Source organism: Camelus dromedarius, chromosome 30 (genome assembly GCF_036321535.1).
Source record: "Camelus dromedarius isolate mCamDro1 chromosome 30, mCamDro1.pat, whole genome shotgun sequence".
Taxonomy (NCBI): Eukaryota; Metazoa; Chordata; class Mammalia; order Artiodactyla; family Camelidae; genus Camelus; species Camelus dromedarius.
Window position 1 is genome coordinate 10,936,086 of NC_087465.1, and position 23,394 is coordinate 10,959,479.

The window sequence follows — 23,394 nt, forward strand, 5'->3', positions numbered from 1 at the left end:
CAAAGTTTAAATTATTCTGTAGCTCTTTAATGTGTGTTCAATAATGCAAAGGTGTCTGAAATGTGAAACTGGTCTTTTTGCTGTTGTTGAATTTAAAAAATCAGAGACATATATTACGAGAAACCAACACAAAATTATTTGTGTCCATGCATCTGTTAGAAAAATAGGCTTCCCTCAATGTAAAGAAGTGCCTCGTATTGTTACTTATCTAAAACACCGATCACTTTTAAAATGAAGGAAACGTGGGCTGAGAACAAGAGAGACATGAAAGTCTTGGTATTTATTTCCTGAGCCCTGGGTGTCAGTTTTCCTGCGGGCTCCCATCTGAGTCACAGTTCAGGAAGTTGGTCACCTTAGCCATTTAGGCATTTTGCAAAGACACAGGTTAATTTAATTTTAAAAGAATACATTGTATGTTTGGTTTAAATTATGAGGCTGACATTCATTTTTCACTGACCTCAGAGAATTTATACAGGTACTTTACAGATTCCTGAGTGACATCCATTGATTTTTTTAAAAGCTTAATGGAACAGAATTTAGAGGCTTAATTATTTCAAATGGTAAAAATCAAAATTGCCAACTGATTTTTATGAGGTCAGTGTTATAATTAGATTAGCTTAAGATTGAATCAGAATGATAAGAGTGCCCTTTAACTACTTTTGTAGATATATAACCAACAATTTACATAGACTCATTTACACAGACCGAAAGATTTGGATCAGTGGGGGATTAGATACGTGACCATGTAGACACAGCCAACCATAAATAGAGCATTATAACATTTCACTCTCATTTTTTAAGAGTTTCATTTGGACTTTATAGTTATATCCATAACAATACAGTTTAATATTAGAACTGGCTATCTGTTTAAGATATCTTTTTATTACAAAGTAAAACACAAGTATAGAAAATCACCCAAATCAAATGTATGGCTTAATTACCCAAATTTGCATCCCTTGACACTTTTGTTAACCTTGCCAACTTTCAAACATCAAATATGCCTTTAGGTCTTTTTTAAACTATAGATTTCACCTTCATTTCTTGCATTTTCTTATAATTCTGTTAAAGAACCCTGGCCATTTTGACCTGTACAGTTTTCCGCAGTCTGAATTTTGCTAACTTTGTATTCTTGGTACAATTCCACATGTTCCTCAGTTCTCTCTATTTTCCTGAAATTTATCCAGAAACTGGATAAAGCTCCTTTTTGGCATGACTAGAGGAGACATAATATCTGGGTGTTTTTCATTTTATCATCTTAGCAGCCATAAATGCTTAAGACCAGTATCTATTCGTTGGTAGTTGCAAAGTGGTAATATTTTAATTCTGTCATTTCTTTTGTATTTATTTGTTGGGGTACTTTTGCTCAGAGACCCTTTTGACCAGTGAGAAAGACTCCTAAGTTCTCCTAAGGAAGGCAGCATACGTGCCTGATTTCTCTTCTTTATTTGCTAGTTTTCAAAATAATGAAAAGTTTACCTATTAACTTCTGAAGATAAACAATTCTTTATTTAAACCTATTTGGTAGGTTTCAACTCATGGCAAAGATTATCGTTGCTGAAACTCGGATTTTTCCATCTCTGGCTCGTGAGCGCTTCACGTTTGTTTGTGGGTCATCTCGCTGTGCCCCTGCTAGGCTCTGGTAGCTTCCTTGCTATTGGGCAGCACAAGATGTAACAGCTAATGCTGTACACATCCTGACCCAAATGTGGAATCAGCCCATTTTTTTTTTCTTGGAACAGTCTTTGTTTTAGTGAGAAATGATATTTCAAGACCACAATCTGGACACCAGGGCTGCTCAGTGCTACTGAGCTGGTCACTATTTCCAGCCCATTGAGTGGACAGTTAGTTCACTTTGACACTTTCAATTCAAATTAAAGAATGTCAAGACTTAAATTTAACCCCTTTTCTTATTATATCTCTTTTTCTTCCATATCAACAATTCTGATTCTCAATGAAAAAGGTGATATTGGAAAATACTCCATAATAACTCATTTGCTTTATTTCGTATTACATACAGCAGTCCTAGGATGAAAATATCAATCCATTTACCAATATAAATACTGAAAATAACGACATGGACTTTGTCTGTTCTTGCTCAGCTTTTTTAATAGTTATACCAAGTCCACATTGTCAGAGTATGTAGCCAATGCTTAATACCGTCCTGCTTTTCAAGTGTCATGTGGTCTTAGGACAGGTAACTTTATAGTTAACACTCACCATCTGTTCTTAGAGCTAGGCATTTGGTTTCCAAAGTTCATTCTCCATTAGATTACTGGGCTCACATTTTCTTTTTTTCAGTATCTAAAATATATTACTTCATTTTTCTTCTGTCATAAATCACTGCTGTGAAAGTCTAATGATAATCTGAATATTTTCTCCTTATAAGTCATGTGATATGTTTTTCTTGATGACCAAAGGACTTTTTTCTTTAAAACACAATAAATTTGCTAGTGTATATCAGTCTGGCTCACTATTGCCAAGTATGCAGTGCAATATGTAATTTCTTTTATCATTATTTCAGGGAAGTTTTCTTGAATTGTAACTTTTTGCATCGACTCTTCCCTTGCTTTTGTTTTCTGCCTTAAGGTCTCCTGTTTTCTATATATTTCATCTTTTCCACCTGTCTTCAATTTTTATCACAGTCCCTAAAATCCTTTCCTAAAAATATCTTTCTTAATTTCTTTCTGATTTAAAAAAATTTCCCTCTCATTCATCTTCTTATTCTTTTAAGGCATTATCTGTTGTGTTGATTCTTGTGTCCCTTCTATTTTAATGTTTATGTCTGAAATTTAAAAAAAAAAACTTCTTTGCTAAACTCTACATCTTATATTTTTAAAAGGCCAATTTAAAGTATTTCCACTTTTCAGTACTGTGAAAATAATTATTCATAGCAGTAGGTTAGCAAAATAGCAAAAATATACTTACTAATACATAGTTTTCATATTTCAAGGTGAAAGTTCTATTCAATAACTACTTACAAATCTTCAGTAATCAGCGATTTCTTCAGTGTGTTTATTGCACAAACATCCAATAATATCTACTTGCTGATTTTAAAAGTGAGATAGCACTCTCATCCTACCATTTATTAGCTTTATTATTTGTGTAAGCTCTGTGTTGATCCAGAGCAATCTAAGATCTACGAATCGTTTGTTTGCCCATTCATTTATTCATTCTTCAAACACTCAGTTTCATCTATATTGCCAGGCCCTGTAGTGGGATTTGGGAAGTAAAAATTAATAAAAACAATTTTTGCCCTCCAACAACTTAGAGTAAAATGGGAGAGAGAAAGTAGCCAGTGACCATAACAGAGGACGATATGTGTTTTGGTAAAGACGTGCACACTGTCAAAGGGGCATGTGAAGATCTGAGTGATGGGGCCAGGGGAGGAGGCAGGAAGAGCAGCAGGTGGGTGGATCAGGGAAGGTACACACATTTACAGGGTCACAACACTGCACTTTACAGTTGCATAGTTCTTTGAAGTTTGCAGTACTTTTTCGCATTCACTATCCCACGTGAAACAATCCTGTGGGTCTGTTGTCCACGCTTTATATATGAGGAGTCCCAGCTTCAGAAGAAAAGTTGTGACTTTCCAAGATCTTATAGCTGATAATTTGCTGTATTGGCACAATGAATAGTTCAAGGTCAAATGGATTTTTTTTAAGTCAATTGAACAAAAAAATAAAAAATAAATATATCTCAGTCTATTTTATGTCATTGCAATTAAAAAGGATTATACCAGCCATCCAGTCTACAGTCCCACCCTCTCATTTTGTCTCTTCTCTTGTTCAACATCCATTGATAAATATTACCACTGTCCCAAACAGGGAGGCTCTCTTTGCTGGTTTTGCACTCTCATTTTTTAACATAGGAAGAAAAGAAAAGAATAAAATTTTTCTTTTTTTGCAACTGAATAGTAACTTTTCAGAAAATACTAAAATACCTTAAATTGTTTAAAATGTAACATTGTTAGTAATAGTCATTAATTTCACAATTGCTTCTGCCTTTTAAAATTCTTCTAAGGTTAGCCTCTAAGGCAAGGGCATTGTCCCTGAAGATACTATTTAGCTAAACATGAGGAAATTGAGGAAAAAAATGTAACTTGTTTTCATTTTAATTTAAAAGTTGGTTATGCGCATAGGGATTGAGTATTATTAGGTCCTTTCTGAGCGGCCAGATTTGGCTCTGATCGTGCCTCAGGTTGCCGATACCTGGTAGACGTGACCTGTGAGAACAGTGGAACTTAAGGTAGAGTAAGATCATAACATTTTTCCTTAAAATGCTACTATCGTTTAGCCCTTATTAATGCTACAGCAGTCAAGTATTTTCTTTACTGGATAAAAGTGTCATGGTCAGAGAAAGAAAGTCAAAGTCTTCACTGGTGCTGTATTTGTTCATAAGATTGTAAGCAAATTTTCAGAACAAAAATTTTCAACGATATGAAAAGACATTGAGGCCAATTAGAAGCAGCACCTGTTCATATGTGTAAGTCTGAAAGCAAGTGTAACACTCAATTTAGTGACTACGTCGATGATCTGAAAGACTTCTGAACTTTCCACAAATGTCTGAGTTTCTAAAGTATTGCCCCCAGATTTTTTACTAATTGGAAATGGATCACTGCCTATTCTCTTCGTATCAGTAGTTGCTGCCTATCAGGTTTGCTGGAGTGTGGAGAGCTGAACTTCAATCTCTGTATCATCTGTCACAAATTCAGTAACCCTGTGTAATAATACAATTAGAAAGCGCAACATATAACCATTATATTAGCAGCTATATGACAGGAAATTATAGTATAAAATTAGGGAATGACACGATGTTGTTATCTCTACATCTCAAAATGCAACGCAAGTCTCTGTGCATAGTGTAATGGGCGGTCTTCACTGGGAGGCTTGTGGTTTCACGCATCTGCTCTGTTGCGTCTGGGTCCTTGCACGAAATTCTCCGACTGCCTGGTGTGCATCCTTCTCCTCATTCAGCCCCATCATCTTGCTAATGGTCTTTAGGACTAAGCGTTAAGAACAGTTTCCTCAAGTTTTAATCCCTCTGCTCTGTCTTCCTCATTTTATGTACAGTGGCTACAGCAGTTCCCAGCATGTGGAAGTTCTCAGAACGTGCTCGCTAAATAAATGAAAAGTTAGGCGCCTTTTCCTCCTGTTTATCCCCTTAACACCCTGGGCTTGGGTCAAGTAACTTTTGCTCTCTGTTCTAATGACTTGTATATCTGCTTTCTCAAGGTAAATTTTTTGTGGTAGAGATGAGTTCTTATTTACTTCTTTGTCCCTAAGCCTTGCAATTATGTAGCACACAATAGGTGCTTTCTAAACCCTTATGAAATAAATAATGGGGAAAGTGTGATGGGTCCCATGGGTTCAGAAGTGCCATGGCCATTCCTGTGGAGTCCATCCTCCTGTGGGTTCTAAGTGCCCCAGGTACTTCTTAAGAAGGTGCACTCTGTGTCAAGATTATTGCTTAGTTTCACTGGTAAAAAGGTGGGAAAAAAGAACATTCTGGTGGCTGGTGGAAGTAGGGTTCTCATGGGACTGTCTCTCTCAGGAAATTAATAGCAGAGGTCTTAGCCATAAAATGTTTGAGAATAAACGTAGTCTACATGCAAGTGCAGGTCTGTGTGCATTTTGTCTCAAGATTAGTAAGAGATGAACAGGAAATACCTACTGAATGAAACAAGAGAAGCCTGGGAGGGTGGAAGATGGTGATGGATTCAGGAGAGTGTGGGTCTAGTCCCAGCTCTGTCTCTGACACTCCATGTCCCTGAGAGTGTGTCCTTCACCGGAGAAGAACCAGCGGAGTGAGGAGAGCCTTTGTCTCTAACAGCCACGCCCCCATGTCATGTGTTAAGCAGTAATCATATCGGCCTCTTCTTTCTTTCTCTGAGCTTATGATATGTTTTGTACTTCACATTCAAAACATTTTCATCTCAACTGTTAGTTATATTAAGATTCATAATAAGTGAAACCACATTTCAGGAAATACCTTTTCTTCTCTTTTTTTCTTTTTCTTTTTTTTTTTTTTTGGCATAGTTTCCATGTATCCTGCCCTTTCCCTCCTTCACACGCCCCTGTCTGCCTCCTTTCTATCCCCTTTCTTCTCTTTGTTTTTCAAGGGAAATTGCATTTGGGGATTTTTGACTCATTTCCAGGTGATTACCAAAATATTATATTGTTAGAATGACTTGATATTTAAAATGCCGGTTCTTTAAAACTAAGGAAAGGATGGCTGAGGTCGATAGCTCTGTCCTTTGGATGGGGTTTTAGTTCATCAGCGCCACCCGTGGGAGAAGGAAGGGACCAGGTTTCAGCAGGGCCATGTTGGAAATAGGGAACCTGGGACAGACATGTTGAATGAAGCCTCTTGGTGGGGCCATCTCTCCCGGTCCCAAGACTCGGAGATCCTGACGTCTTGTTCTTTGCTTTGTTCACTTGGCTCTGTGCCACATTTATAATCTCTGCAAAAGTGTGTTTTCTCTGTGTTCTCCTCCCAGAGTCCTTCCCTTTGTGCTCCTCATTCATCAGGGCCACCACGTCAGTGGTTTATGAAAGGCGGCCACAGCCAGACTCCGATCTGTGTGGCCTTGGAAACAAACGGTGTTGTGTAGGTTGCTCCTTTTCTACAGTGCAGATACTGAAAAGGCCCTGGCACTGTGGGGAAGAGACAGCCTGTCAAGAGGTCTGGTGACTCACCGTGCTGTCGCTACATCTGATCGTCAGGAAAACCCTCAGTCAACACCAGGTCTTAGCATCACACGGCAAATGGTCCAGACACGCTGGGAAAACCACTGCCCTCCAGACCCAAGGAAACAAATCACTGCCATCAGTGAGCGCGCAGGGGCTGCTCTGCAGCGTGTCACTGTCGCACTGCGAGCCCTCAGACACTGGCCCTTCCAGAAGGCAGCTCTGCAGCGCCAGGCAGCTCACCACCTCATTCCCTTACCCCTCCCCGCACAGGCAGTGGGGAGGGATTACTGGCATGAAAGGACCAGTTCTGTCCCACAGAAAAGCCGCACTGGGAGAGCCTACAGCATTCCTTCTAGACTAGTTGTCCAAAAGAGGGGAGATACTACAGCAAGTTCAACTACAAAAAGCAGTTTATCTGAAATAAGTTTCCTGCCCTCTCTGTATGCTTTGAGTTAAATTCCTCTCAGTTTGGGGGATTTATATGGATTTGATTTTTCCTAATAGTTTATGTTTTCGTTTAAGTAAATGTAACTATCCTATCTTTTTCACTATCTTATCCATTGAAAAATCCCACAAGCTTGGACGCATTTGGAAATATTTAAACTACAGCAGATTCATTTTTTGCCAGTGGAAACCAGGATTTGCGAAAAAGCGTATGACCACATCCGTGATTTCTACGTTTTTAGGAATCCCAGCACTTTAGTCCTAACTTGATTTTTGTTTGGAAATTAATTTTTTTTAACTCTCTCAAAGTCATTTGGAGTATACATCACAATTTTTTTTCTTTACTAAAGTGTATTTAATTTTTTATTTTTAAATTTTTAAGATAGGCAAGTGTCAGAGTTGAGTCCAGTCTCAGCAGTGCCTTGCTTGGCTCCTGGACTGTAAGCCCTTCAGGCAGCCACCTCTCCTCAATTTCTGTACGTATCAGAATTGGCCTGAGGCTGTCTTACCCCCAAGCTGTAGTGAAAAACCAATCAAGTAAGATCATGTACCTGAGAACCTTGAAAAGTTAAAAAGGAGGGTCCTTGAAAAGTTGTAGAAACAAATGTAAGCTTTATTCACACTTATTTAGTTACCTTTTAAACACATATGGTGTCTTAGAATTTATCATTTCATGATCTCTCAGAATTTATTTCCAAATGTCTCTGGCATGAAGTATAAAAATATAACTTTTCCTAACTGAATCACTTTGCTGTACATCTGAAACTAACACAATATTGTAAATCAACTACACCTCAATAAAATGTGTGTGTGCATATATGTGTGTGTGTGTGTATAAAACTTTTCCAAACTGACAGGTTGTTTGACAATTTTGACCACCAATGTTTAGAAGAGTTTGCAGTATATATTTAATTTGATGTTTTAAATTTCAGTGATTTAAAATCTCAGTGATTACTGGCATTCAATGAGATGCTAGTAAAAGGCAAAAATAATGGAGAATTTACTAATAACATACAAGTAAGGTGAGAAAGACTGGTTACCAACATCTGGGAAAGGGCAGGTTAATGGCCTGTGCTCTTTCCATAAGTAATTTTAAGTCCTTGTGTTAGGTCTTCACACAGAATTACTGAATCCAGAATCAGTGGCTTTTTTTTTAATCTAATTTGAAGGGCACATTTATAAAGTTAATAACAGAAAATTTTATGCTGCTCATTGAGCACTCTGTCCTAGGATTTAGTTAGCTACTCTAGCTGGTTCTTTGTTTATGTGACCTGAAATCCACCTAAAAGATATACTATTGCCTTGAAAAAATTATCACCTCCTTGAGAGTAAGAATTTGGCAAACGAATACCACAGGTATCCCCTGAGATGGGGGGGTGGGTAGTAAAGACAGGGCGTTGCTCCAGGTCGCACTGCTCTGCGGTGACTCTTCTTTCTTTCTCTCTCTCCTTCTCCTGACTTTTTCAACCTCTTTCCTCTTTGCCTCTAGGGAGAAGCCTCCAGTGGAGGACAGTCATTGAAAAACTACATGGAAGATGTGAGTGTTCAGGTGGCCTTGAAGCACAGTCTGAGATCAGCCTATCATGTAGGGTGAAACACTTGGGATTTCTCCATCTGCCTGTAGGGTTTCCAGTCTATACCCGTCCACCGGTCATGCCCACAAAAACGAGACAGTAAATAATAAGTTATCAAAATGCTTTTTGTTTCTCCTCAGTAGGGAGATACTATATATTAATTCATCTTGAAAATGGAAGTAATGCTGTATAAACCTAAGGCTAGCCTATATTTTCACTCACAAACATTTGTTGATGTGCTAATAAATGGGAAACACATGTTTTATATTGGCCATGCACAAAAAAATAAGGCATGATTATTGCTCTCATAGAAAGAATAATCTGTACCAAATTGGCATTCATTCATGTGACAATTGCTCACCAAGGATGTTATTTGTGCAAGCCATTAAGCACAGTGCTATCTCTTGACATTAAAAATGTATGGCAGATTCTTGTTGAAAACCCATTTAGACTCCTGGATTTATTTTGGAACTAACCAAGGATGCTCTGTGTCACAGGATGTGTCTTTGGATGTCTGCAAACTGTATTTGGGAACTCTCAGATAAACCAGTGGACAGATTCCATAAAACTTGGTCTGAAGCCAAACCACAATGGTCACTAAATTAGCCCTCTGAATCTGTTGCAGGTGAAGGAAACTGGGAAACAGTTTGGTGATGATGTCATAGATGTAGCAAATATTTGGTTTGAATTTTGCTTCTCAGCAAGACAGAATCTGTTTCTCTAAATATTTTATTCTTGCATGCATGGATCCATTCAAAAACCATTTTGAGTGGCCTACTGGATGTAATAGGTACTCCATATATGTATTCAGAACAGTGCACTCATACTTAAATTCACTCTTACTTCCAAATATCACTTGGAGAAGAAAGTCAGAGTGCATAGCACCCCTTTAAGTCTCTAACATCACTGGGTTGCATCCTTGTCTGGAGGTAAAGTTTTGCAAAAGGCTCATGGAGAAATGGTAACAGAAGAAAAAAGGAAGTAACTAGGTACATGTTCTCAGTTCAGGTTAGAAAAATCATATATAGGGCAAAAATTGGACAGTTGGTGTGCCGACTTTAAATTTCAATTTAATGGATCTGATGCAGAAATTAAGAAAAATACATTAAAGCAATTAATGTAGCTTTATGTGTATACCAACAGAACCTCCCTTTAGGATTCTGTGGTCACTCCAGCCCTTAGCTCAGCATTCCCCTACTTGGTAGTAAGACTGGGAGTCACCTCCACAAAAAGGGTGCTTAATACCCTTTGTAATGTGTCCTTTATAAGCCTAGTACTGTAGGGGAAGGGTGCTGGCACAGTAATGGACTCCATACACAATAGAACTTTACAAATAAGTCATTCTAATTTTGTGGTTCTTATCCAAGGAAATGACTCTTATTTTCTCCATCATTACACATGTGCAATCTGAACGTGCTATGTTGTATGCAGTTGCAAATTCTTAATGTGACAAGGTTGGGAATTTGTGCCTTTTCTTGAGAAGTGCTGGCGGGGCATTGCTCCTCAGTGTGGTGCCCTGACTAGCAGCATTGAATGACCTGAGGGCTTTTAAGCAATGCAAAACCTCAGGATTCACGCCAGATCCAAAGAATCCAGATTTACATTTCTAACAAGAGTCCTGTGTGATTCATAAACATTCTAAAGTTTGAGACGCACTGCCCCAAAGTGTTCTTTCCAATGCTGTTTCCAGGAAGGAAATGCATACATCACAGAAAATCTGCAATTTTGTATAACATAGGGAAAGGGGAAACTTCTATTAATAAATACATGTGTTTTATTGATTCATTTACTCTCAAGAATAATATTTTTAGTTGACTAGGGCATATAGTCTCTCTAGCTTACCAGTTTGAATTTGGGAGTGTGTGTGAGCTGCCCAGGAGAAGTCTTGCCACTCTAGGGGTTCAGTTTCACGTAGTATTTTTGATCTAATATTGGTTGATATTTAGATTTTAGCTCTTTTTTAAACCAAGAATGATCATCCTTTACAGGAAAACTAAGCATGATCTTAATTAATGAACTATTAACTTATTAATAGTTAGTTTCTTTTTGTAGACATTAATCCATTTGTTCTTTGGGAATTGTATATTCAAACTCCTCTGTTGCCAGTGCTAACACATTAAGAATGTGAGCCATAAAATGATAGTTTTTGTTTTTCTCACTTACACTCTTATTTCACTTTTGCCCCCCTTCTTCATGTTAGTAGAATCAGCAAACAATAAGGAATAGTATTTGTAAATGTTAGAAGCATTGAAGTTAAGTGATCCAGCAAACATTTGCTTTTATTTAGTACACACTAAAACTCAAATAAACCATAGAGTTTACATTTTTATTGTATTTAACATTGCTTGCTAAAGTTTGAACAGCTCTTTGCAGATCAAAGTCTCTGTATTTTTTTTAATTTAGTCTTATAATTAGACAGAATCGTAACCACATGATGTCAGACAATTCTGTTTAGACCTAAATCAAAACTAAGGAGACGATATGGTCTGTTCTAAAAGTAAAGTTAAGATAAAACTTCTGTTTCATAGTTTCTATTTTTTAATGTATTATTTTTCCAGATAGGATTTATATTTTTGACCAAATAAAAGAGACTTTTTTATAATAGTTTACTTCTGTTAATCCTCAAAATGTTTCTAACATTTTTTAAAAATTACATGTTTTTTTACATGTAAGGTATTTGATAACTCAAGGTAGGAACAAAAGTTTCACACTGCAAAAATTTTAACAGTTAGAATTATAAAAGTAACATTTACTCAGAACATACATGTATACATAACGATTTAAAACAACTTATCAAAATCAGGTACTTGCAAAGCTTGCTATACCTTTTGTAGAGACACTATTCCATTTAAAATATCATATTCCCCAGATAACTAACTGGGAAGTAGCATAGTGTACTGGTTAAAAATTCCCTAATTATTAGAGAAATGTATTGATTTGCGTATCTATTCATCAGATAAGTATTGTCAATTTAAATGGTTGAGAAACTACAAAGAACTAAAAACTGAAGTCAACAATTTTTTAAGCTTTTTCACGAGCAGTTTAAAGCAGTTCCTCACAGTTTCAGGAAGTTAGCTGAAGGCCGGAGGCAACATACAGAGGAGCCTGAACTAACTCGGGGTGCCAAGTGGCAGCTTCACAGTCCCCGAGGGTGTCAGACGAGAAAGGAAGCATGTTGAGCACACAGGCCTTCTCAAATCTGTTGAGGCTGGTTTTGCCAGCTGTATCATCTAAACTGGAAAGGGGATCAATTTTATGCAATGAAATACCTTACAAACACTTTTCATGCCAATTTTGGCCTGTCTTTTCCTCCTGCGGTGTATTCTGTCATCCTTCGTGTAATCAAGTTCCAACTCTACTTCTGAAGCAGAATGCACGACGTTATTCTCCTATAGTAAATAAGAGATAATTTACATTTATCATGCACAGGGATTTACTTTTTAAAAATTGAAATTGCTGTTATTCAGTATCATAGTTTTATTCCACTTAGGAAACTTAGCAAGCAAGGGTTTTTTTTTAAGGAAACCCTGAAATTGATACATGTTGTTAAAGGCAATTTTTGAAAAAATTGTAATTACATGGCTTTTATACAGATAAAAAATGAACATGTCAAGGATTTATTTAATTCAGTAATGAATGAGGAAACCAGTAAGATGTTATAGCCAGCTCGAAGGAGAACTCAAGCCCGCACAATACATAGTCAGATAAGGACTGCTGAAATAACGTTATAAACAGATGAAAAAAAGTCAAAACTGATCAATATGCATAGATTGATAATCAGTTGCATTCAAATAGTTGCAGTTTGCACTTATATGGCCAAGAATTATTTACACTACTATACATTTCTGTAAGTCACATAGCTATCAAATAGCTCAAAATCAATGAGAGACTCAGAGCCTCCATAGAATCAGATAAATGGAAGGGCTTGCTAGAAAAATAACTTGCTTTTCAGTGATGGACCAGTCACCTTTTATTAATTTCAGAGCCCTTACAACTTCATCCTACAATTTCCTTGGAGAGAAAAAAAACCACAAAATGGAATTTAAGAATAAGATGGAGGGCAGTTGGAGGGCAATCAGTGCACAGTTAAACACAGATAAATTTGTTTAGCAGCTTGTGTTTATTTTGTAATGTTTTTCACAATCTATTATATTTTTTAATTTCATTATTTACTCCCTTTGTTTTCTTTTTCCAGATCCTGTTCATTCAAACTTACATTTTCTCAAACTTCCTTCTTCTTTTGTTTTAATTGCCCTTTTATAATATGCAAAAGAAATAAGCTACAAAAGTATAATTCACTAAAAAATTATGGACCTGATAATACTAGCCATTTCATTAACAGAGTTATTTCCAAACTTTATTAAGTATGTAAATTATGTATGGAGAATTTCATTTTAACAGAAGTGTAGACGTAATTCTTTGTCAGTAGAATCAGTTTATTTAAATGTACATGGAGTGGAGTATAATTTTATTTTTCTTTATTTGCAGCATACTTTAGGGATCAGTCCCTATGGTTATAGAAAATAAAACTAATTAATCCTTTTTGAAAGATGGAAACTGATGGGCTGTTTATTATTTTCATTCTTAACCAAAAGGAAAGAAATATTTAGTTGCCTCAGAATGAAATTATCCAGTGGTGAAAGTCTTTAGCAAAGGAGCATTTTTTTTTTCTCTAAATAACCTGAAGTTCCATGGCCACACATGACATCAATCACTGATTGACTGCATTTAGAGAATCTAAAAATAAGCTATCCATGTGGAATAACAATACTGCTGGAGTTTATAAAGCACTTATTCTGTTAACAGATAAAATGATATGTTGATACAGGGCTGGTGACTGTTTTCCATATGAGACATGTCACTATTTCCCACCACTCTTGGTCCCTGGACATTTGCGTACTTACGGTGAAAGTGTTTGAGAAAAAGGATGAATGGCATTTCTTCTAAAAGCAATCCAAAGAACTTGCTCTTGGGAATATGAAACAGTTTGTACTATACTCAGACACAGTTTAATATTCCTGTAGAAAAATTTTTGAATAAATTGGCAAAGAGGAACATGTCAAGTTGTTTTTAAAAATGTTCACGATTTTAGCTCCTTGACCCTATCAAAAAGAATTATAAGTAGTCTGATCGGCTGAACTTAAGACATGCATAGTATTGCCTGTTGGCATTGATAAAACAAACAGGTGCATTATATTACTAACTGTATTCAAGGGAAAACCAAAGTAAACCATTTAAATGATCTATTAATAACAATATTTATACTATTTCTATGATTCCAGCTACTCAACATTTTAAAGTTCTCCCCAAACTACATATTTTATAAGCTAATGTTTCATTTGTACTTTATGTAATTTGCAATAAACAAAGAAAAGCTTATCTGTTCAGTAGTGAAGTCATTAAAACCAGAAACCTATCAGTAATCTGACTAATATTCTGAGCTATTGTGGAAAAAAGTAACACAATTGACTTGTTAGTCGTATCTTTGCTTAGGAAGACAGGTTTTAGTATTTGGGCCAAAAGCTAAATAATCAAAATACTTTTTTAATTAAAAACATTGTTTCATGATCACTTTAAACTTTTCTGTTTTAAATGAAGAGTTTTGCCATTTGATTTTACCTTATAAAACCAGAAAGATCACTTTTTCATATTTCTTCTTTAAACATCAGAGTGTGCATGTTCTATTTTTGAAAAACTGCAAGAATGTGATTTCTCTCCCTGTTACATGAAAATTTTTGAAATTTTACTTCTGTTGTTCTCTATACTCAGGGAATTTTAAAGCCAAGATTTTTCACATTTACACTGCTTCTGGAGTATAGCCCTGTAAGACCAAATCCATACTTGATAAATTTGAAAAAAAAAGGTTAAATCCTAAAAATAAACACTGATTTATACCTAAATTGTATATTCCAAGATTGAATCTTTTGCTGACTTTTTCTATAATAGTCCATTTAGTGCCTCTCATTCTGCTGAGAGTCTAAAGGAATCAAAATCTAGAAATTTACTAATTGTAAAGTACATCATTGAATCCAGCACCTTCACCTGCTTCATTTTATCCCAAGAGGGGAAGTGACATGCCCTAGATTAGCCAGGGTAAAGAACTGTGACTCCTAATCCCGGGGGCACTTTTCACTGCAAAGCCCATCTCTCTTATGGTAGGAATTTTAATTTTAATCCGATTAACAAACTATTTTCAAGAGTTACTGATGCTACAAGAGTTGTGTTTTTAAAAATGAAATTCATTTTAAAATGAAACTCATTAAAATTTTTTGTTTTAGTATTTCAATTTTTTAAATAAACCTTTTTATGTTATAATAGTTTTAGATTTACAGAATTACTGTGAAGGTAGTAGAATTCCTATAAACATCTCCCCCAGTTTCAACTATTGTTATTACTTTACATTAAAAGGTACATTTGTCACAATTAATAACCAGTATTGATACACTATGAGTAGCTAAATCCGTGCTTTATTCATGTTTCCTCAGTTTTCCCCTAACCTCCTTTTTATGGTCCTAAGAACCCACCTGATATATCACGTTGCCTTTTCTACTTATGCGACCATTCCTCAGACTTCCCTTGTGTCTGATGACTATAACAGTTTTGAAGAGTAGTGGTCATATATTTTGTTGATTGTCCCTCAGATGAGATTTGTATGGTATTTCTCATGGTTAGACTTGGATAATGTGTTTTTAGGAGGAAGACCATCGGACAAAATTCCATTTCTATCTCGGGTACATACTATCGATAGGAATTATTACTGTTGATTTTGACCTTAATCACCTGGTTTTAGATAGTGTTTGTCAGTTTTTTCCATAGTCGAGTTACTCTTTTTGCCTTCTCTTTCCATATTGTACTCTTTGGAAGAAAGTCACTATATGTAGCCACACTAAAGATGTGGGAAGTTATTTTCCACTTCCTTAAGTATCTACATAAATTATTTGAAATCCTCCTGCATGGCATATTTGTCTCTTCTTGCCCATTTGTTCATGTAGTCAGTAATTTATTTTCATTAGAATGGATTCATAGATATTTATTTTACATGTGGAGTAGTAACCCAGTGCTACTTTATTTACTTTATTGCTCAAATTGTTCTAGCTTTGGCCACTGAGAGATTTTTCAGTTGGCTCCTTTATCCCTTTGAAATACCCCCATCATTCTCTGTGTGTGTATGTGTCTTAGCACTTTTTTGTTTTCCGGCACAACGAGATGCTCCAGGTTTATCTTGTATATTTCCTGCCTTGGTCCAAGAATCAATAATTTCCCTAAGATTCCTGTTTTTTTCATTGAAAAATCGTCTTAGAAATCAAGATCTGGGTGGTAGTTGCATTTGTTACTACTGGAGTGTCTTTGTATCTAAGTCCTCTCAGCTGCCAGAGATAACTGTGTGTTTAGTAACCCACGTACATATAAAGATCTATAAAGAAGTATAACATAGGAAAGCATCTTGGTAGATTAGAGAGGATGAAAAATTAAGGTGCTACCAGTTAATTATAGCTGGGCTGGAAGTGTGAGTCGGGTTGGGATGGAGATGGAAGTGGCGGTAGATCAGAAGCTAGACAAGTCTATATCATGAAGGGCCCTGAGTTTAGATTTTACACTGGGAATAATGAGAAGACCATTCAAGGATTATATACAAGGTGATGAATACATCATATGACATTTTAAAAAACTCGCTTTAGCAGGGAACTGGTGGAGAGAATAAGGAGGGTATGAGTCTTAATCCTAGATAACTTCCTAGATGGCTTTCAGTACAGCCAGGATGGGAGATGGTTAAGGTGTGCTTTAGGACAGTGGCAGGAGCGGGGCAGCAAGGATGTATCTGAGAAATATATTAACAAAAATAAGGAAGTAATAAGAGGAAGGAGGCAGTAAAGTAGTACTGAAGGCTAAGTTGAGAATATTCTGTAAATCCTACTAGTCTTTATTCTCATTTAAGGGAATTTGGAACCTTGATGGCAAACATGCATGTTTTATGGAACTTTATATTGACTATTTCATTATTATATTTTCAAGAACAAGTGCCAAGAATTCCATGAAAATATTAATTCAGAAAGGAACAAGGTCTAGATATTTTTTTTCTTATAAGGACATTATATCTTATTAAAAAGAGAAAGAAAAAAAATGAGTTCAAAGTTCATGGTGTGTCCATGAAATGAAAAGGAATTTAAACTTAGAAGTCTTCTCTATTGTGAGGAAATTGTTATTATGGTTTTTTGGACATGTAATTCATAGGGACTGAAGTGTTTGTCCATATTGGTATTCACAATATCAACTAGGGCTTAATCCAAATCACTTTCTTCTTTGGCAGGATGACTCTTTAAAGCAGCTGCAGGTGGTGCATCAACCATGGATCTTGCCAAGTGACACAGAAAGTGAGGGCGTGGAAGCAGAACAGGATAAATGTGAGTAGACTTTGCTATTGATGGGCAAATTGCTTTGAGCCGGAGGGCATCCGTGATGATACTGTATCCCTTTCGTGACATCAAACAGTATCTGCAAACCATTCAGGTTTGTTCAGGGAGAACATGTAAAGGTAAGCCAGACTTTGGGTCTATAATAATAATTGTGACTGAATAATTGTCATAAAATTATTTATAGTTTTATTAAAATTTTAATATTGGATTTATAGTTTAGCCATAGATTTTGCCATTGGGTCTATCAATCACTCTAAAGAAGGTCGTTCTTAAATTCTCCTAACCATAGATCTAGAACCCAAAATACTTGATTTCAGGAATGTCGTACTTGGAGGTGACCCTTGACAATGGTAAACTGTTTGAAATAAAGTCAAGTTTTAAAAATAATTAGATGATAATAGGAGCCATCTGGAAATGGAATGCTAGCTAGCAACGTAGCCAAGCTCATAGCACAGAGAAGCAAATACTTTTCAAGAGCCGCATCTAACACTGAAGTCCTGGGACAAGTACTTGTAAGATGGAGCCACTGAGGTACTGGTATTTGTACTCAGTGTGTGAGGTTGTGGACCAGCTGGCAAGGTATGTATAGATCATCTACTTCATTTTCTCTGTGAAAGAAAATAAATGACAGAAACCTATGTGAACCCAGCATCTGATTTAGAGTCTAGGGGCTCATGTATTCGAAATTTATGAGTGAGGAAAAGGACAAGATTCATCATTCCAGTGGCAACACCTGTTTCTTGACTCAGATTTCTATAAATTATACGTAAGTTATTTCATGGAATTTTCAGATTTCTCCTGAGACAAAATTATCATGGCGGGAAGTTTCCAAATAATGTCAGGCTCTCTGGAATGGTGCATATTTCTTATTGCATCACTTTAAAATAAGACTTATTGCAGATAAGTTTTATAAAAGATCACCATTTAGGAAAAGATGTCTTGAATAATTAAATGGGAATCTTTAAAAACTTTTATTATAAACAAAATAAGCAGAACCTTTGAGTAGACTTTTTTTTCTTACTATGACGGTGATATAAAAGTCTACATCACAAATTTTAAAAACTCATGTCAGGAGTGTGTTTGTTTTTAATCTCTCAGATTATAATCCAAAGTCACTAAATAAGTCAAATTACAGATGTCTGAATCTACTGGGGTACTTGTTTGATACTCATTTTCCTGGACTCCACTTCAGACACACCAAAGCAGAATCTCTGTGCATGGGACTCTGAATTCTGTATTCCTGGTAAACTCCTCAGTTGATCTTTGCTTATCCTAAAGGTTGAGAACTACTGGGATGAAAAAGTCCAATGAATCAGAGAGTTCTGCTTTCAGAGTTGCCTTCATAATGTTGTTAAACTTTGGGCCTTGTTTCTCTAGGCTGCTTTTCCCATCTGTAAGTTAAGTCTGGACACAAAGTGTGAGAATAGAGAAGAAAGGCTGAAACTTGAGGAGATAAATGTGGAGTAAAATTGAGGGTCAGGTCCTCTAATCAGTAGGTGCAACATCTACAAAGGCATAAAGTCATAAAACAGCTCGAGTCAAGCCAGCCAGCACCCTCTAACTACATTTTGGATTTATAAACGTGAATAACCAAGCTAAAAACAAGCAAACAAATGAAAAAAAGTTTAGGGCATCAGAACTCATACCAGTCAATAAATCCGCTAATTTAGATATGTCAACATTTGCATGTTTTATATCTGTTATTATAATAAATATTTAAGAATTAATACTTGGCTAATAAATATAAAAGTAAGTTAATAATTGCTTCTAATTATCTGTTAGAAGCAAAGCATTCTAATGTCAAATTGAAATTTTTCATTCTAATATTGATTGTAGAGAATTATTTTGGTTATAAATAAGTTTTTGCAGTTTCTAGAGACCAAATGACTCTGAATTATTCATGTGGCATTCTTACTTTAAATGTTTCTCATGTCTGGGGTAAAAGTCTGATATTATGAATGGTTCAATTGATTTCTAAGTTCCTAGAAAAAATTTAAAGGGTAACATTTAATAACATATGAAACTTAATCTCACCAAATAAACTATTATTAAGTGTAAAGGAAAAATGTGTCAAGTTACTCAGCAAAATATATAAGGTTACATGCTTCAGATTACCTGCTTTGTTTATTAGAACTCCTTGTCACATGCAATAGTGGTCAGAAAATTTAAAAACAGGTATCAGAGAAGATTGTATTTAAACAACGAGACAGCTGAACTGTTCTTTTGAAATGCAAAAATTTTTGGAGTATTGTATGGAGTTGAATTCTTTAAGATTAAAAATAGGAGATACATGGTCCAATTCTTTGTTATTTTGAAAAATCAAAGTTATAAGTGAGTAGCACATGTTTTTAATTCTTTTACCAAATACTTTTTGTTTGTCTTGGAATATTCTTTTATTTTTCTAGGTGTGGCTTAAAACTATAAAATACAATAATGACAACAAACTGAAGGAACATCTAGTTCATTTTTTAACCTTGGTGGACTTAGCTTATAGGGCAGCCTTCTATCAGATGAGATGCATCTTTCATAAATGGGAGGAATGTACTGGCTGGCTGCAAGGCTATTTTTCTGTTCTCTATGGATTTTGTCCTGTGTATTTTCAGTTACTGAAGGAACTTGAGCGTATTCACGCTAGACAGACTGTTCCATTATTCCCCTCAACATTGACCTGCTTCACCTTCACAAATTGAACAGACCTGGACATTTTTGTCCCAAACAAGGAATTTGGATAAGAGTCTCCAATACATTCCATATGCCCCATTGGCCAGATTCCTCCTGAGAACAATCATGTTTATGGATCTTGAAGAGTCAACATATTTAGAAGGAGAAGCTGCTCTATGTTATGGGAGTTGCAAAAAAAGTTATCTCTTTTCAATAGTAAGTTACAGAGACGGGCATAAGAATCTGTAGCATAAGGCATACTATTTCTTAAGAGATAAATAGAATGCTAAGGAAGCTAAAGGAGGGAAATATAACATTAAGTCCACAGAAGAAATATGGAATTAGAGGGATGTTCGTGAAGAAAGTGGTTTTGGAATTGAGAGATGGGTAAGATTTTGGAGGGCAGGGATGGGCAAGAATGTCTTACAAGCAAGACTATAGCTTGGGCAATTGCACAGAGGCAGAAAGAGCATTGTTTGGTTGCCTAGGGAACATAGCAGTTAATACTATCTGGGGAAGACACTGGACATTTACAGTGGATTAGAGAGAAATAAGCCTGAAAAGGTAAGCCATGAAAAAAACCAGAGAGGGTCCAAATTGTAAGGATAAGAAATGTGAATGGATAAAGTACACAGTGGGGAAATCTTTACCTAGAGAGGAACTCTGAGGAGAAGATTCATATCTGTAGCTTTGGCTAACACTCACACAAATGATGGGGAGGCCCAGGTATTTGGCCCTTTACATATTTCATAACTCAGTGAGAAGAAAATTAGTTTTTAAGCTACCTGCACATGAGTGCTATTTCAAACAGAGATCATCATCTCCCTAAGAAATGCCATTTACAAAATTCTACTAATATAATGGTTTTTAAAAACCTACTTTACTAAGCAAAGAAGGTAAACATGGACTAATGGTGCAGCCTAACTTTTAGGAGGAAAAATCAATCATTGTGAATTAAGGTTAATCTCTGCTGTCTGATAGGATCATGGGACTTCCTTGTTAGCCAAAATTATCTCCTTCTAGCTGCCCAAAGTTTTTCTATTTACATTGGCATACTGCCTAAGATGTTACCAGTTCTTGAATCCTACAAGGTTGAAGGTCACATACCCTTTTAATATCCTTTCAATGATTGTTCTTGAGATTGCAGCATGTATTGTTTATTTAGCAGAGCCTCATGTTCATTGATCCTTTTATCCTTTTTACTTAGAAATCCATTTTTAATTATTCACTAGTGTTGCCATGTATTTAAATTTCCTATATATTTTAAACACTACAAAGCTTTATTATTATTGTCATATATTGCCAATATTCGTTTACATTTTCCTCAAATTTTACTCTCCTTGATGCTGTTCACTTCTTTCTTCCTCTATGAGATGCCATCTTAAATTACTTTTCTTTGGCTTGAAGAATATCAGCTAATATTTATATTAGTTTGTGATTTCTGATGATGAATTATCTTTGTCTGAAATTTCTTCATCCTCCATTTTTCTTGAAGAGTATTTTCACTGGATATAAAAGTCAAGGCTTTTTTTTTTCTTTTCAGCACTTTGAAGGTAACATTTTATCATGTTGTGAAGTCACCTGTCAGTTTTACTTCAATGTTTTTAAGATTTTCACTTTGTCTTTTATTTTTGCAACTTTACCATGATGTACCTAGGTGTGACTATTTTCAGCTGAAACTTGGCTTCTTTGTATTAAACTTGGGTGATGAGAATGCTTCTAAATCTATAGCTTTTATATATTTGGCAGCTTTGAGTTGTATCATATTCTCTCTCTCTCTCTCTCTCCATGTCTCTGTCACAAGTCTTTTCTGTCTTCTTTTCTAGTCAGCTATTGCTGCATAACAAATCACTCAAAACCTTTATGGCTTAAAAAAGCAATCACTTATTTAACTCACGTATCTGCAATTTGGACAGGGTTCAACTAGGAAAGCTTGTATCTTTTCCATGAAGTAGCAGCTAGAGTGGTTTAAGTGGGGTTGGAGGATACACTTAGAAGATGGGTAACTCACATGAATAACATGTTGGTAGTCACTGTTGCCTAAGAGTTTATTCAGGGCTCATGATCAGGGACCTTGATTTCTCTTCATATAGAGCCTTCCTCATGCAAATCTCCATGGAATAGTTGAGAACTAACACCTGTCCTTTTCAAACTATTCCTAAAAATTGAATAGGATGAAATCCTCCCAAATTTATTCTACAAGGCCACCATTAGACTGATACTAAAACCAGACAAAGATACTACAAAAAAAGAAAATTACAGGCCAATATCCCTGATGAATACAGATGCAAAATTCCTCAACAAAATATTAGCAAGCTCTATTCAGCAATATCTTAAAAGGATCATACACCATGATCAAGTGGAATTTATGCCAGGGATGCAAGGATGGTTCAATATCCACAGTCAATCAACAAGATATACCACATTAACAAAACAAGACGATGGACAGAAATCAAATGATCACCTCGACAGATGCAGAAAAAGCGTTTGACAAAATTTAGCCTTCTTTCATGATAAATACTCTCAACAACTGGGTTTGGAGGAACATACCTCAACTTAATAAAGGCCATTCATGACAGGCCCACAGTTGACATCATACTCAAGGGTGAAAAGCTGAAAGTATTTTCTGTAAGATCAAGAACACGACAAGGATGCCCACTCTAGCCACTTTTATTTAACATAGTGTAAGGAGTCCTAGCCACAGCAATCAGACAAGAAACAGAAATAAAAAGAATTCAAACTGTGAAGGAAGGAGTGAAAGCTTCACTGTTTGCAGATGACAAGATACTATATAGAGAAAATTTTAAAGATGCCACTAAAAACTATTAGAACTCATAAATGAATTCAGTAAAGTTGCAGGATACAAAATCAATATACAGAAAGAGAAATTAAGAAAACTATCCCATTTAAATTGCCTCAAAAGGAATAAAATGCCTAAGAATAAATCTAACTAAAGAGATAAAGAGGTCTAAAAACTATAAAATCTAAAAACAGAACAAATGAACAAGCAAAACAAAACAGAAACAGACACATAGGTACAGAAAACAAATTAGTGGTCACCAGAAGGGAGAGGTGTGGACAATGGGCAAAGTAGGTAAAGGGAATTAAGAGACACAAACCTCCAGTTAATATAATAAATAATTCACAGGATGTAATATGGTCAATAATATTATAATAACTTTATGGGGACCAGTAGTTACTAGAATTATTGTGGTGCTCATATCATAATGTATGAAATGTCAAATCATTATGTAGTACACCTGAAATTAGCATAATATTCTATGTCAACTATGTTTCAATTAAAAAAATATTTTGTCCAACTCTTTTACATATTTTTAGTGGAATACTTTATCTGAATAATTTACCCAGCCATTACTGGATGTTACATTTCTCACTCCAGTATATTTCAATAAATTTGAGCACAGTCAACACATTTTCAGATTATGCATTTTGTTTTTACAGAGTAAGAAAATACTAACTTTTTCATCGCTTTAAAGTGTGCCAAACATAGTAGATACATAGTATGTAAATTCTAAGTTTTTACTTAGGATTAACTAAGCATATGCCATATGAAATGATTTCTATTCGTTAAAAAATTAATGACAATATTAA

At 35.6% G+C, this 23,394-nt stretch overlaps 1 protein-coding gene across 1 annotated transcript in view; it reads left to right on the plus strand.

Annotated features, from left to right (window-relative positions):
• C30H8orf34 (chromosome 30 C8orf34 homolog) overlaps positions 1-23,394 on the plus strand; it is a 237,919-nt gene that overhangs the window by 209,129 nt on the left and 5,396 nt on the right. The window contains 1 exon segment of the mRNA XM_064480859.1: positions 17,016-17,109. Within this exon segment, the coding sequence (XP_064336929.1) occupies positions 17,016-17,109 (94 nt within the window).